The 16,357-nt window shown below is 40.1% G+C and overlaps 1 protein-coding gene across 1 annotated transcript in view; it reads left to right on the top strand.

Annotated features, from left to right (window-relative positions):
• Positions 1-16,357, top strand: part of LOC113407339 (hemicentin-1-like) — a 344,382-nt gene that overhangs the window by 249,683 nt on the left and 78,342 nt on the right. Inside the window, exons 47-54 of the mRNA XM_026655742.1 lie at positions 312-485; positions 2,494-2,607; positions 4,516-4,661; positions 5,915-6,065; positions 10,880-11,083; positions 12,558-12,671; positions 13,454-13,641; positions 14,023-14,119. Of these exons, the coding sequence (XP_026511527.1) occupies positions 312-485; positions 2,494-2,607; positions 4,516-4,661; positions 5,915-6,065; positions 10,880-11,083; positions 12,558-12,671; positions 13,454-13,641; positions 14,023-14,119 (1,188 nt within the window). The remainder of the gene's footprint in view (positions 1-311; positions 486-2,493; positions 2,608-4,515; positions 4,662-5,914; positions 6,066-10,879; positions 11,084-12,557; positions 12,672-13,453; positions 13,642-14,022; positions 14,120-16,357) is intronic.

The following is a 16,357-nucleotide window of genomic DNA, read 5'->3' on the forward strand; positions in this document are numbered from 1 at the left end:
CCTCTCCCCTCCAACCCCCGCCCATTTGACAGGCTCTATGAACGTAGGCTGAATTTCAATTTCAGGACAAAACAAGAAACCAGACAGAGCTTCAGCTAGTGCTATAGGACTTTTGCCTGGTTCTGGGTTTCATTGTGAACAGTTCACACATGCCTAGTAGTGATGCACATCCTCTAAACAGGATGTTGAATTTTCTTTATAAAGAGGTTTCAAATAACACCAGCAGTTCTCCATTTAAAAGTTATTGTAGCCTTAAATTGCTTTTAATGGCTGTCAGTTCCATTGCTGAGGATCTTCTTATTGCTTCCCAGTGTCTCCAACCATTGCAGGTACAGACAGTCATGGCAGTGCAGAAGACGTCACTGTTATCCTGAATAGCCCCACATCCCTGGCTTGTGAGGCTTATTCATACCCACCAGCTACAATTACCTGGCTAAAAGATGGAGCTCCACTGGAATCTAACAGAAATATCCGAATTTTGCCGGGTAATTATTTTTATTCTTAAATAAAATAAATGTTTTGTCACTTATCAGATGACACATTCATAAACAAAACAATTAGTTGTAATAATGGCATCACTTTATACTTCTGTAGCATTTTTCATCCCAGGATCTCAAAGAGTTTCACAGACATTAGTTAATTAATTATTTTTATGCTTTCAGATAATATTTATCTCTTTGCTCTGTAAAACGATGGTGGTGAGCCAAGTTAATTGCACAGTTACAATGTAATAATTAAAGTTAGGTGGTAACAGCATAATAATAACATGGTAACTTCATTTGAAATATTGATAACGACACACAGTAACCCACATCACCACTATTGCTTGATAACTTTAAAATGTATTCATGACCATACTACATCGTATCCATATTAAAAAGGCAATTGAATGACTTATAGAAATTTCCAGTTTACCTCCTTAATTGTGTCTGCAAAATTTGCAGGAAGATCTGTTTGTGCAAATTAGGCAATTTTACCCTCTTACTACAATTTGAATATAAAATGGATGTGCCCACAAATTAATTAAGCAGAATTAAGGAGGTCTGCTAAAAATATGTCCTACGTTGTGCTGTTAATCTTTAGACTTGTCTGTGAAAATAATGGGAACACTTCAAAAATAGGGGGGTATAACTGGAGAGGAAGTGAAGATAGACAGCACAAACAGAAAAGCTAAATAAATAAGATACAGTAGAACCTCAGAGTTACGAACACCAGAGTTACGAACTGACCAGTCAACCACACACCTCAGTTGGAACCAGAAGTACACAATCAGGCAGCAGCAGAGACCCCACCCCCCCCCCCCCCCCAAAAAGAAAGAAAGAAAGAAAAAAAGAGCAAGCAAATACAGTACAGTACTGTGTTAAATGTAAAGTACTAACAAATAGAGAGAGCGGCATTTTTCTTCTGCATAGTAAAGTTTCAAAGCTGTATTAAGTCAATGTTCAGTTGTAAACTTTTAAAAGAACAACCATAACATTTTGTTCAGCGTTATGAACATTTCAGAGTAACAAACAACCTCTGTTCTAAAGGTATTCATAACTCTGAGGTTCTACTGTAGCATTTTTTATAGCTCATTAGTAGCTTGCCATCAAGAAAGTAAAAAAATAATTGTCCTTTTGTTGGATTATCTCTTGTCTAGCCCTTTGTGGACATATGAAATAAGGAAAAGTTTTTCTGGTAAGATTATAGGTAATATAATGAAAATGAATGTTACACTTTTGTTACACTTTGCTACTGGTAATTTTGCACCTGTGGGAGGAAATGTGAGCATTAGTAGTATGTGGGAATTAAATGACTTCACTGGGGGACAGTTCCTAAGAATGCCGGCTGAAGGGAGTTTTAGCCAGTTAAAATTGGGGTTGTGCTTTGAGAATGGAGTGAGTATAAATCACGAGTAAGCATGAATTTGTGAGAAGGAAACTGATGCATGCTGAAGAGTACAGGCAATTTGAGTGAATTGCATATCTGGAGCCTCAAATCCTGTTGATTCACTAATATTCACAACATTTCACATAAGAGTGTTATCTTTTCTCTATTCTCCACACTGAGCATCTTTTCACTTGAAGTACAGGGCTGCAACTAAACTACAGTACAGTGCCTCAGATCCAGCGCTATATGTAGAATTAATGCATTTTTACTTGTTCACAGAAAAGAGAAGGTGAAGCACAATTATTCAGACAAAGCACAGGACCATAAATCAATTCATGTCCAGAACTGCTTTAACACTTTTCATAGGAACTATGACACATATCTAGTCAAGGAGAGAGTGAGCCCATACCCAATTCAGATACTGTACATTCATTATTACATAGTGTCACATCCTGACCTAAATTATACATGTGCAATTCCTTCTGAGTTCAATGTGAGTTGTGCATGCACATCCAAGAGAAGAATTTAGCTCTCAGGGTTGAAAGTATGACTGCAGAAAACATTAATAACCTGAGGATCAGGAGTATGGTGCTAATGCTAGTGAATAATATAATCTTTCTGCAGGAGGGCGAACTCTGCAGATTCTAAATGCACAGGAGGACAGTGCTGGTAGATACACCTGCATAGCCACAAATGAAGCTGGGGAAACACTGAAACACTATGAAGTGAAAATCTACAGTAAGTTTGTTATAACAATGGAATACATTTTAATTTTTTCTCATTCCTCCATTTTTTCTTTACAGTTTTACCCACTCTGCTGCTCACTAGCGTTTCTGAACCAGCAGGTACTCACTCTATCCAGCTAACACTTTCATTAATACAAATCATGCCCACCATCTTGAAAGACATCAGGAAGATTTGTATGACACAATTTACAAGCATTCACTTGAGGTTACTGTAGGCTTTGCAAGCCCAGGGGAAGATGTAGAGATGATGCACTTCTCTTTCTGCTGAAACGTTTGTTGGGCTTTCAGGTCAGATGGATACTGCACAGCTGAAGATCTGTAAAAGCCCACAGGCTCCAGAGCTATTTTTAAAAAGTAGAACCTAATATCTAATGGGAAGTTTTTACTTGAGTGAGGTAAAACCAGACACTATTATATTTTGAAGTAAAATGCCACCAAGTTCATCCCTTCCCATGCAAGGTTTCCTGTCAGCACTTTTGATTCTTTCTGATTGTTCCTTACAACAGTGATTTCACCATCCCTAGTAACTATACCAGTACTGGTACTTCAGACTCTTGGGGCCAGTATTCTAAGTGTCTCACTCTATTTTAATGCTGAGACTCTTTGCTGGGGCCCCTAGTTAAACATTGCTTCCCATCTCTCATTCACTGGTTAGTGCTCTAAACTGAAAAGGAGTTTAGGCTGTTCCCAGCCCAGTCTTGTAACTTTATTATTTATTATTGATGATTAGTATTGTTTATTTGAATTAGAGAAGTACCTAGAGGACCCAGTCAGGGATTGTGGTCCCATTGGGCTAGCTAGGCTCTGTATACCATACTGTAAAGATGGTCTCTGTGCTAGAGAGCTCACCATTTAAGAAAGGCTGTACAGTGACACTGAAAAGAAATAGAGCAGGGATCGGCAACCTTTGGCATGCGGCTCGCCAGGGTAAGCACCCTGGCGGGCCTGGCCAGTTTGTTTACCTGCTGCGTCCGTAGGTTGGGCGGATCATGGCTCCCACTGGCCGCAGTTTGCTGCTCCTGGCCAATGGGGGCCGCGGGAAGCCACGGCCAGCACATCCCTCGGCCCGCGCCGCTTCCTGCAGCCCCTGTTGGCCTGGAGCGGTGAATCACGGCCAGTGGGCGCCATGATCCACCCAACCTGCAGACTCAGCAGGTAAACAAACTGGTCAGGCCCGCCAGGGTGCTTACCCTGGCGAGCCACGTGCCAAAGGTTGCCGACCCCTGAAATAGAGCTTCACTTGGAGCTGCCACTCATTTAGATTAGAGCTGGTCAAAAACTTTTCAGTGGAATGTTTTTCCACCAGAAAATAACAGTTCATCAAAATCAAAACTTTCTGTGGGAATGTAGAAATTTATTTTATATTATAAATTATATTTTTTTAAATGTCAAGTCAAAATTGAAACAAAATGTTTTCATTGACCCAAAACTCATTTTCTCCCCCCAAAATTTCATTTTGTGGCAAATTTCAAAATTCTGAATCTGAATGACAACAAATTTCAAAATGTCAGAATTTCCCATGGAAAGAATATTCTGAGTTTTGACCAGCTCTACTAATTAAGGATTCAAAAGCCTAACTTTAGGCATGTTTTTGAAAATACTGGCTTTAATTTTTATTATTTTTGATTAAATAGTAGGTAAGCATGAAAGCCAGGTACATGGTAGAGTGGGACAGTCAAGGATGTAGTCTGGTGCACTTTCACCAAAAAGTTAAGCACTGCTGTTTTGTAATAACTCAGCTGTGGTGCTAAGAGAACAGGATCACAAAGGAATGTATTTTTTTACTCTAAGGTTATTGTACTTGGTTTCCCTATGTCTGGTTCATTTTAAATGATGTATAACATGTTAATTCAGTCAGGGAAATCTCTTTCACTTCCTTGGGATGTTTGTTTTTGTGCAGTTCCACCCGTTATTAACAAAGGAGACATCTCAGGGATGGGTTTCTCTCCTAAAGAAGTGAAGATCAAAATAAACAACAGCCTTACTCTGGAGTGTGAAGTTCATGCGATTCCTGCTGCTGCCATCAGCTGGTATAAGGATGGACAGGTCAGTCACAAATTTAATTCCTTTTAATGGGTGGTTTTCTTACAGAAGCAGTTGAATATTTATCATCATTTTTAATCAACATTTGTATAGCACCATAGGTGCACACATGGCTCCTGATCCTGCACCACTGAAATCAATGCCTCCCTGGTGTTGTCTTCCTTCCCCTACCCCCAATATTATGGACAGTGGTACCACCCCACAATTTTATGGATCTCAGGGAATCTGCAATAGGCCAGGTCCCTCTGCACACTGGCACTAGAGCTCCTACTTCTCCCTCTGGTTCAGTTGCAGAGCAGGTGGGACAGTGCTGCCAGACTTCCTCTGCCTGAGACTGCCTGTTCCTTAGTATTGAGTGGTCATTGCACAGAAGGTAATATACCCCCAGGCTGTATTACCTCTTGCGCAGATTCCCCACAAGGCTTGTGCTGGAAAGAGGCATAACATCCTGGTCCCACCCTCAGTCCTCCTCCCTTTGCCAGCCTGGCCTTGCCCCTCCACACCCTGGTTCTCTAGAACTTGCAGAGAACCCTCCACTGGGTTCTGGGAAGAGGTGACAATGCCCCAGAAGCAGCTGATCTTCCAAAAGTCATCCTTCATGTGCAGATTTTGGGAAAACAATGAGACCCTGAGTACAAAAGGTGTTGAAAGGGAATGAAGTGGGGGCACCACAACATTATCTTTATAGAGTCATTCTTCAGATTAACTGCATTTTAAAATAAAATAATCTAAGTCATCTGCTTGGAAAGAGTAGATGTTTTTCTTTGTTAATAACTTTTTATTACCGTAAAGGGCTCCTTTCCCATTAAGTTTCTTCACTTACATTTATCACATATATTTCATTAGACTGGAAGCTTAGTATCATGGTAATGTGACTTTTTGCTATATTCTAGGCCATAGGCACATTAATAGGCTGAGCACATTCAGGAGATGCTGAGCATCTCACAGGATCAGGCCTACTGGCTGGAGTGTGATTCCTAATGTTATTGGGAACAATAATAATAGATATGTTTTTCTGTTACTCTTGGCAAAGCCAAGGCAATCAAAAAGGAAAGAGATGAGTTTAAACGAACATGTTTTCTTATTCCCAACTTGCTTTCAAATGCTTGTCAAGTAGTCATGTCAAGGTAGGAGTAAGTAATTTGACTGGCATATTAGAGCAAAAAGGCTGTACCGTCAGATTACTTTCATGATTCTTAATACTTCAAGTATTTATTTTATTTAATACTTATAAATTTATTTAAATTAAATCACAGCCTATTAAACCAGATGCTCATGTTACCATCCAAGCCAGTGGCCGGACTCTGCAGATAAAGGAAGCTCAGGTATCAGACACTGGTCGTTACGCATGTTTGGCATCCAATGTTGCTGGAGAGGATGAAATAGAATTTGATGTGAACATACAAGGTAAAGAGGGAAACAAAGTTCAAATAATAAAATTCTCCTATTCTGTCAATGTGAGTCATTTTCTTGTAATATTTGTTTTGGAGCACTGAAATTGTTTATACTCTTCTTTTTCTCCCCCATTGGATCAGTCTAGACCAAGGGTAATTTGACCTGCTTGCTCTAATTTTTTAGGTATTTAGTAAGAGAAAATATTTTAAGTATGAGCTCTTTATTAAATTTATATTTTCTTCTCTAACTTACACTGGTGTAAACCTGAAACCAACAGAATTACATTGATGTAAGTGAAAGGAAGATCAACCATCTCATCTACAAAGTGTTTTGAAAATGTATATGCTTGTTAACTTTTTAATGCATTATATTTTATTGTGGAGTGGAAGGGGGTAGTTTTCAATTGTTGGATGCCAACTAATTTTATTTTAAAAATTACAAAAAATATTTAGTCCAGAGAAACGAGAAATGGTAGGCCAGGTCTACTACTTGTTTCTGTCAACTCAGGGGTGTGGCTCCTACGGTTTAGACACACTGATTCTTTTACATACCTTACGGCAGCAGTTCTCAACCAGCGTCTGGGGCCCAGTGGGGGCTGTGAGCAGGTTTCAGGGGGTCCACTAAAATAAATCAGAGAAGGGCTGGTGTTAGACTCACCGGGGCCCAGGGCAGAAAGCCGAAGCCTGAGCCCCATCACACAGGGCTTGAAGCTGAAACCTGAGCAACTTAGCTTCATGGGAGCCCCTGGGGCATGGTGCATGGGTGCCCGTGGGGCATTGGGCAATTGCCCTGCTTGCTACCCACTAACACTGGGTGTTTAATCTACTGGATATGCAGAAAAACAGTAGCTGTGACACAGGTGAGCCATGGAATTTTTATAGCATGTTGGAAGGGTAGGGGGGTCTCAGAAAGAAAAAGGTTGAGAACCCCTGCCTTAGGGGACACTTGATCAAGACCAAGCAAATTAATCGCAATTATTAACCACGGCTATTGTATTATTAAAGAAAAATAAATCATTAAACAAAACAACACATGACAGAGTACAAGTGATAAACTAGTTACTTCCATTACAATCTCTTCTGTATGCCTTTCTGTGGAGAGCTTTTAACCCTGTGGAGAATAGATTACACCCTTGTGAATGAACCCACCTTTGGTGGGTCACTTTCTCTTGGTAAATTAAGACCAGAGTATAGTATATTGTTTCCCAGAATTATTGTGTATTCAGTTTAGGTATCATAGAATGATAGAGTTAAAAGGAATTGGAAAGGTCATTTAATCTAGTCCCCTTATTAAATACTTCTATACTGTTTAGGTTAGTAATAACTAGACAGGCTTCAGTTGCCCTTAAACAAGTTAATTTGCCATACATAAATAGTTGGGGAAAGTAAGTGATCTAAACTAAATCTTTACTAAATATTTAAACTAGTACTTAGAAGAAGCTATGTAAAGAGCTGCCTTAATACAGACCAATTATAAATATCAAGGATCTTAAATCCCACTATTAAATGTTTAGCCTCTGTCTCCTTTCCAGGAATATATGGTATAACCATTTGATGATTAACAGGAGAAACTGTTAGTCTTTTAAGTTCTACAGCATTTCAATATTCCAGTAAACTCATTATAAGAGTTTTAAATCTAATTCCTTGCCATTATCTTAGTTAACTTTCTCTCACCAATCTATGTTGAAGTTTGCGCAGGTTTTCCTTGCGTTGGTTTCTTTTTGAGTCTTCTCTACTTTTCCTGTCTGTCTGGGAAGTTGGCTTGTTGAGAGAGACAGGATTAGTTATGGAGTGCTGCTCTCTTAGCAGGTGTGTGTGTGCATGTGGTGCTCACTTCAGAATTTCTTATATCCTTCTCCTTCCTATTCACAAAATTAGAGGAAAACACACCTCTTTCGGGCTTGTTTAGATTCAAGTGGGTTCTTTCATTGGCTCCATGACTTCATAGGTAGCCCTGGGAAGCCTCTTCACCTTATGAATATCATAGAATTATAGAAGATTAGGGTTGGAAGAGACCTCAGGAGGTCATCTAGTCCAACCCCCTGCTCAAAGGAGGACCAACACCAACTAAATCATCCCAGCCAGAGCTTTGTCAAGCCGAGCCTTAAAAACCTCTAAGGATGGAGATTCTACCACCTCTCTAGGTAACCCATTCCAGTGTTTCACCACCCTCCTAGTGAAACCTAGAACTCCCCCACTGCAACTTGAGACGATTGCTCCTTGTTCTGCCACCACTGAGAACAGCTGAGCTCCATCTTCTTTGGAACCCCCCTTCAGGTAGTTGAAGGCTGCTATCAAAACCCCCCTCACTCTTCTCTTCTGCAGACTAAACAAGCCCAGTTCCCTCAGTCTCTCCTCGTAAGTCATGTACCCCAGCCCCCTGATCATTTTTGTTGCCTCCTCTGGACTCTCTCCAATTTGTCCACATCCTTTCTGTAGTGGGGGGCCCAAAACTGGACGCAATACTCCAGATGTGGTCTCACCAGTGCCGAATAGAGGGGAATAATTACTTCCCTCGATCTGCTAGCAATGCTCCTACAATGCAGCCCAATATGCCGTTAGCCTTCTTGGCAACAAGGGTACACTGCTGACTCATATCCAGCTTCTCATCAACTGTAATCCCCAGGTCCTTTTCTGCAGAACTGCTGCTTAGCCAGTCAGTCTCCAGCCTGTAGCAGTGCATGGGATTCTTCCGTCTAAGTGCAGGACTCTGCACTTGTCCTTGTTGAACCTCATCAGATTTCTTTTGGCCCAATCCTCCAGTTTGTCTAGGTCACTCTGGACCTATCCCTACCCTCCAGTGTATTTACCTCTCCCCCCAGCTTAGTGTCATCCGTGAACTTGCTGAGGGTGCAATCTATCCCATCATCCAGATCATTAAATAAGATGTTGAACAAAACCGGCCCTAGGACCGTAACATTTCTTTATGTAATATTTCTTTAATTGCCTTTGTTCTTCTTGTAGCCGGACAGCATCAGACATCAACTCTTTCATTTTATTCAGTCCATTCTCTTAAATATTCTTTCATTTTTATTAGAGTTTGACAGAAAAGAAATTCTGTTTTCAACAAGTCCATCAACACTCCTGTTCTTTATATCAAGGTTTTCAGTTCTCAAAACAGTCTTTTAAAGTTCAATTACTCTTAGAAAGTCTTTAGCTTAAGTTGTTGATTCTACATTGAAGATTTTTGTAACTATAATTTTTTTGTCTTCCTGAGTTCAGTGAGGATTTGCTTGTGCATTGCCAGTAATTATTTAATTCCCCATTAATGTAAATATTCTACACTTAAGTGGCTTCTTAGTAGTAGTAGTAGTAGTCAGTTTAGCAAGGTCATTAGATACTAGGTTGTACTTAAAGCATTTTACTATTTACATAGCAATGACTTAAGGAGTTATATTTGGAGCTTTGCATTTAGCTAATGTATTTGCAAGCATGGCTTTCACAAAGGTGTTTGTCATTTCAACATTTAAGAAGTAAACAAAAGTTTAAAATATTTCCAACTACACATGTTTTTTTCCTGGCGTTTCAAAAACACAAGCAAAGTTTTTCCTTTGAAAAGAAAAGGCATTAGTATGGCTACTTTACAACCTAGATTTATGACTCTGATAACACACCCCACGTTCCTTTTTAGAATGAATGTTTTAAGTGGTTTCTCTTCTTGAGGTTTGCTTGTCCTTGGGAGACAGGAGCAGAAGCCTTCTGGTATTTCTTTGATTAGATTAAATGTTTTGTAACAAAACCATCTAAACATATGTATTGTTATATTCCCAAGCATCCTGGCTATGACATTCTTGTAGTTATATTTTCTATTCAGTAAAGGTACAAACAAGTTTGTAAAAATCTAAAAAAATTATAATCATTTTATTAATATCATTTTTTGCATCAATATTAAGTTTCTCCCTACAGCACCTAGCAGCACTAATGGTCCCAGTCTGCAGCCCCATTGTGCTAGGCACTGTATGCATACACAAAAAAGCTCCAAAAACTCATTTTAAAAATGTTTTTATAACTTGCTTAGCATAAGAGAGAGAAAACATACTTGGCACTTTTCATCTTAAAATCTATTTACAAAGAAAGGAAAGTGTCAAATATTTCCATTTACAGAGGGGGAAGATGAGCACTGATAGTTAAGTGACTTACCCAAGGCCATACAGCTAGTGGTTGGCAGAGCTACATCTAGATATGAGGTCTCCTCATTCCCATGCCTGTGTGCTAGCCTATGCTCTGGCATCTAGGTTGATTTCTTGTGTAATAGTTCACCAAATTTTATTTCACAGGAAGTTTTGCCTGAACAAAGGTTGCAGGAAAAAGAAAACCTATTAATTTGCCCATACTAGCTGTAAGAGCAGTGATGATGGGTAAAACAATAAGGCACTTCTAAAAATTATTTTTCTTAAAAAAATCAGGTGCCTTTAAGATGTCTCAGATTGGACATCCAGAATCACTAGTCACTTATGAAAATCTTGGATAAACACAATACTTGTCCCAAACAGCTTCGAGTTAACTTGGAGTAATGTCCTCTCCTGGCTTTTCTTTTTTAATCAGTTCTTCCTGTTTAGTCAATCATTAACCTACAGGAAGTGCCCAGTACATTAATCAGTAGTGCTTAAACTGTTTGCATGACCAGGTTCACACTGCTGCTGGGCCTTGGGATTTTCATGCATGGAGTACATGGCTGATGTGATGGGATCTAATTTAGAATGCTTATTTGCCGTAGCTTAAAGATGCTATTTAACAACTCCAGTATTTTTTTGTTACTAGATTGTCCAAATATGGATTTCTGCTATAAAATCCTAACTCTAACCTCTTCTTTCTCTCTGAATGTAGTTCCTCCTAGGTTCCAAAAACCTTCCAGAGCATGGGAAGTTGGTAACACAGTAGATACAGGCAGAGGTGGAGAAACCAAAGATGTGATTGTCAACAATCCTCTTTCTCTGTATTGTGAGACCAATGCTGTGCCCCCTCCTGTTCTCACATGGTATAAAGATGGCTACCCTCTGAGCTCCAGTGATAAAGTACTGATATTACCAGGTGGGTATTTTAACAGATCACCTGATGAGCTTAATAAATAATGATAATACTTAGCACTTACATGGCAATTGCATTTTTCATCTTCAAAGTACTCAATTTACTAATAATTAATTTTGGATGTGCATCCTTCTCAATCCATTTTTTCTTGACTGGAAATTTTCACTCCCAGTGCTCAGACTTTATATATGCTTTTGATTTTTCACCCTCTTCTTTATTTAAAGTATAATCCCTTAACAGATCGCGAATATGGACATTCAGCTATTACATGCTGATTGACAGATATAGGTGAATATGCAACAGAGACATTGAACAACACCTACAATCCACTGTTGTTGTTACATTTCCTTCTGCATTTCATTTTAACAAAACAATCACATTTGGAGTAGTAACATTTCTCCATCGATGGTGAAAGCCATGGAAACACTAAAATGGAACAGTCCCTATGGAACCTGCAAATAGGTGATTTGTTCACATTCTGTGGGCTTGATTGTGCCCTTTAGCTACAGCCTTGAGTAAGGGGCTGTGCAGAAACACATCATCCCAGAGGAAGCTCCAAAAGGGATTTTGTCTGGGTGATACAATGTGTCCCAGAGCTCCTCAGAGCACACTTTGCTGCAGCACCTCTTCAGAGGCTTCAGAATGCACTTTCTTGCCTAGCTAATCAGCTCCCCTGCCTCATGCAGACAGGTTGGCATCAGGCCCATGGCCTCCTGCTACCCATCCCTTTGGAGAAGCTCATGCTCCAGGGAGCACTAGTAGGGAGTACTTCCTGCACTTAGGACAGCAGTTTTATCTGGCCTCTGTGCAGAGGGTGGCGATATGGCCTATAGGTGGGAAGGCTCTTTGTGCCCTCCCCATCTCTGCTTATCTGTTCAGAGGCCAGCCACAATCTAGATCTGTATTATTTCCAACATTTGTTCTCTTCTCTGGGCAGGGAGGGAATTGCACCAATTTGTTAAGGGATAATATTTTAAATAAAGAAGAAAATCAAAGAGTAAAACCACATATAACTGAGCACTGAGAGTGAAAATTTCCAGTCATGCATAGTTTACCAAAGAGCAAATATTCTACAGTTTGATATACTTTCTCTAATGGAGTCAATGACAAAGTTTTCTATTAGCTCACTGTGGAAAGTTTCACTTCTAGATTGATCAACAACTCTGTTGCTGATAAGTCTCCAAAGAATGTAGATTCCTTCCAATGGAATTAATTCTTTGCCAACATTTTATTATAAACCTCCAACTAAAACCAAGCTGGATGTAGAGAAAGCAACTATGAAACAAAAAGCTTTAATTAGTCCAGAACTGAAAGTGATCATTCAAGACAAACCAATGGGGAGAAAATTACATCCCCAGCTCTTTGCCCCCAGTCATTCATGACGTCATTGACTCAGGTCTCCATAGGAATGTGGTATGTTTGAGTGATGGAAATCACTTGATTTTAGATTGAAATCTTGAATGTGTTTTCCCTCCAGGAGGCAGAGTGTTACAGATTCCACGGGCTCAGGCAGAAGATGCGGGGAGATATACATGTGTGGCTGTAAACGAAGCTGGAGAAGATTCCATTCAATATGATGTCCATGTGCTCTGTGAGCTAATCTTGCATTATTTTTTATTTTTAAAAATTCCAAATTCACTTTTTATGGCAAAAGACCCTAAAGGAAAAGTCCTACCGAAATTAATAGAGAATGATTACATTATATAGAATAGCTCAGTAAGATCATATAAAAGGTAATAAAAATATATATCCCTGCTATAGAATTCTATATCATTGGCATTGTTCTCTGTTAATGCTATAGATTTTTAGATAATTTCTATATAATTGCATTGGAGTTACTCCTAACAGTCTGTAGGAATGTTCCATAAGTTGGGTTGGATGGCTTCAAAGTCTAAGTCTTGTATGATCCAGTCAGAGACATACTCTGGGAAATCTTTGTGCTTCTTGCCTTGGCTTTGAGTGTACTCAGTTTTTTTCCAACTCTAAAACTGCTAAAACCAGTGATTCATTAATAGGATGAGGGGAATGCCTTGGAAATCCTCCTTTGTCCTAGCTCTAAAAACTCAACTTCCCAGCAGGAAAATTAATTTTCCCCTCTTCTCTATTCTGAACCAGATCCCTGGCTGGTGTAAATAGCCGTAGCTTCATTGCAGTCCCTGGAGCTATGCTGCTTTATGCCAGCTGTGAATCTGGTGCTGTATTTTTCCTTGGGATTTTATTATTGTTCGCTAATTAACTGTGAAGTTCTCTTTACCTTAATCTGCAAATTCAAGATCTATGTGTGGCTCTATCCCTCTGGCAATTTCACAAAGAAATCACTGCTTATATAGTATTATATAGCAATCTCCTTGTTCCACTTTGCATGCTATGTAGTGCCACCATCCATTAACGGAGCTGATGCTGATCTGCCTGAAGAGGTCACTGTGCTTGTGAACAAGACCACAGTGATGGAATGTGTGGCAACTGGCAGCCCTGCTCCAAGCATAAGTTGGCAAAAGGATGGCCAGCTCCTAGCAGAAGACGACCAACACAAGTCTTTATCTGGTGGAAGGATGTTACAGGTAAAAGTGGAAGGTGTTGGTAGAACAGTTACAAAGTTAGGCCTGATTCTGAGCTCTGTTCTTTACACAGATATTAAAATGGTGAAATGGTGTGGAGAATCAGGCCTTTATTTTTAACTCCTTTAAGAGGATTTCATTAAATTCCTACAAAATTAAAAATAAATGTGAAAGATGCCTACTTTCCTGGCAATTGAAACATGCAGGTTGGCAGAGCAGGTACCGTGTGGGTAGCAGGAGTGCATACTTCCCTAGGCTGACCTGTTCATGACACTGGTTATTGTTATCCCTATAATAATACTAATACATCAGCAGTACATATCTTGCAGTTTTAATTGTAAATGACCTCTTATTAGTTCTACTGAAGCCTGTTTTCTTTTTTAGATCCTAAATTCCCAAATAACAGATACCGGCAGGTATGTCTGTGTTGTGGAGAACATAGCCGGAAGTGCCAAAAAGTATTTTAACCTTAATGTTCATGGTAAGATTTCTAATTCCTAAGATGCTGATTTTTTCCTTTTGAAATAAAGGAAATTAATGCCGCGTTACTGCTCATGTAGCTTATATTTCAATTGCAAGTAAACAGTCTGCAGATTCTGTATTAGTTTAAACTCACTAATTTCAGCAAGGTACTTAAGCATGTGCCTTACTTCCAGCATTTAGTTAGTGCCCTTAAGGTCAATGAAACTACTCGTGTGCGTAATGGTAGGAGCATACATAAGTACCTTGCTGAATGGAGGACTTAGTATTGCTGATACTCTGTGGCGCCAGCTCACTGCTACCATATATATTTCTGTATAGGTGAAATTCACTCCTGTGCAGAGGACCTGCACAATGTCTCTGCAGTATTTAAATCCCACCTAAGCCCTCAAATAAAGCTTCTGGAGTGATGCACTAGGCCATGAATGGAACGGCTGTAATGAAGCCAATTGCACCAATGTAAAAATCTGTATTGTCTTATGTGCAAGGCAATGTCTTTTTACTGACTGTCACATTTAAATTAGAGGGATTTGTTTATTTGTAAGGATATAGGGTAATAACATGTTTTGTGATTCTTTTATTAAATAACATTTTTCAAGAAAATTAATTTTGAAAATTAACATTTAAATTAAATGAAAAATAATGTTTAAAAATAATCAGGAATAGAAATGTTTTAGAAACTTACTTTTCTTCTCTTTAAAAAACCCCCAAAATTCCGAGGATAAATATTTTGCTGAAATAGAGTTACAGTATTCGTAACCCCATTTAAAATAACATTAGCGTGATATTGTTAGAATAAAATAAAGTTGGAAAGATGGGTTTTTCAGATTCACGAGTATAAAACAAATGTAAATGCAGTCAGGAAATTAGAACATTTTCTATTTTAAAAAACTAAAAGCTGACAAAGAGAGAAGAACAGCGGCTGTCGGTAGCTGAAACGACAATGGAACGAGCTATGTTGGGAATTTCCCTTCTGGATCGTATCTCAAATGAAATGATTAGAGAACGCAGCGGTGTGAAAGATATTGTCATGGAAAGCAGATATAATAAGATACGATGGGCGGGCCACATAGCACGGTTCACGGAAAATAGGTGGACCGCAATCATTACTGAGTGGTACCCGCGAAAACAGAAAAGACCACCTGGTCAGCCTCCAAGAAGATGGGAAGATGACGTTAAACATTTCGGACGAACATGGAGAAGAAAGGCAAGAATGCGAGAAGAATGGCGGATGTGTTGTGATCGGCACAGTCTTAATGACAGCTGAAGACCGATCGATCCAGGTGAAAAGCTGCAAAAAGGACATATTCAGTTAAGATTTCAGCACTAACTTTGACTCTGCCCCTTTATTGCTGACCAATGTCCACTCCTCCTTCTGACTTTCAGCTGTGGGCTAAAGACCTACCTTATACACTATATCATAGAAAACGTCATACTGGGTTATGACCTTGTAAATCTACCAAGTAGACACTGGAGACTGCATCCACACTTTCCGTCGTGGTATGGTTCAGAGATCTCAGCATATAACATAACCTTCTGCATATGATCCACACAGAACCCCTTATCAGTTCGATAACCCGCTCTATTCAAAACATCAGATAAGACATATCACCTTTATCCATGTCTTCCCTGAATACAATCACAGACCTCAGTAATCTATATGCCTTCACAAGATCAGCCCATTATTCTCCTGTAAAGGGCATGGGAATTTCAGTTGTATAGAACAAAAAAAGCCTATTCTAATCTAATCCATATATGTTGCAGGAAGGATTTAAATTTCTTTCATGTGGCAATTAGTGGGTTTCTTCCACCTCAAGGCACAGTTAAGGACGTGATCAGGGCCGGTGCAACCCATTAGGTGACCTAGGCGGTCGCCTAGGGCGCTAGCATTTGGGGGGCGGCATTTCGGGTCCTTCGGCGGCGACCGCGGCGGCCTGATCTTCGGCCGCCCAGGTCGTCGTCGGCATTTAGGCGGAGGGAGCTGGGGTACGGGGCCGTGGGGAAGGCCTCCTGCAGCAAGTAAGGGGGGAGGGTGGCACGCAAGGGAACTCCCCGCCCCAGCTCACCTCTGCTCCACCTCTTCCCCTTAGCATGCCGCCCCGCTCTGCTTCTCTCCCTCCCAGGCTTGCGGCGCCAAACAGCTGATTGGCGCCGCAAGCCTGGGAGGCGGGAGAAGTGGAGCGGCGACAGCGTGCTCGGGGAGGAGGCGGAGCAGAGGTGAGCTGTGGCGGGGAGCTGC

The sequence above is a fragment of the Terrapene carolina genome, unplaced genomic scaffold, assembly GCF_002925995.2.
Source record: "Terrapene carolina triunguis isolate 2854851 unplaced genomic scaffold, T_m_triunguis-2.0 Scaffold211, whole genome shotgun sequence".
Taxonomy (NCBI): domain Eukaryota; kingdom Metazoa; phylum Chordata; order Testudines; family Emydidae; genus Terrapene; species Terrapene triunguis.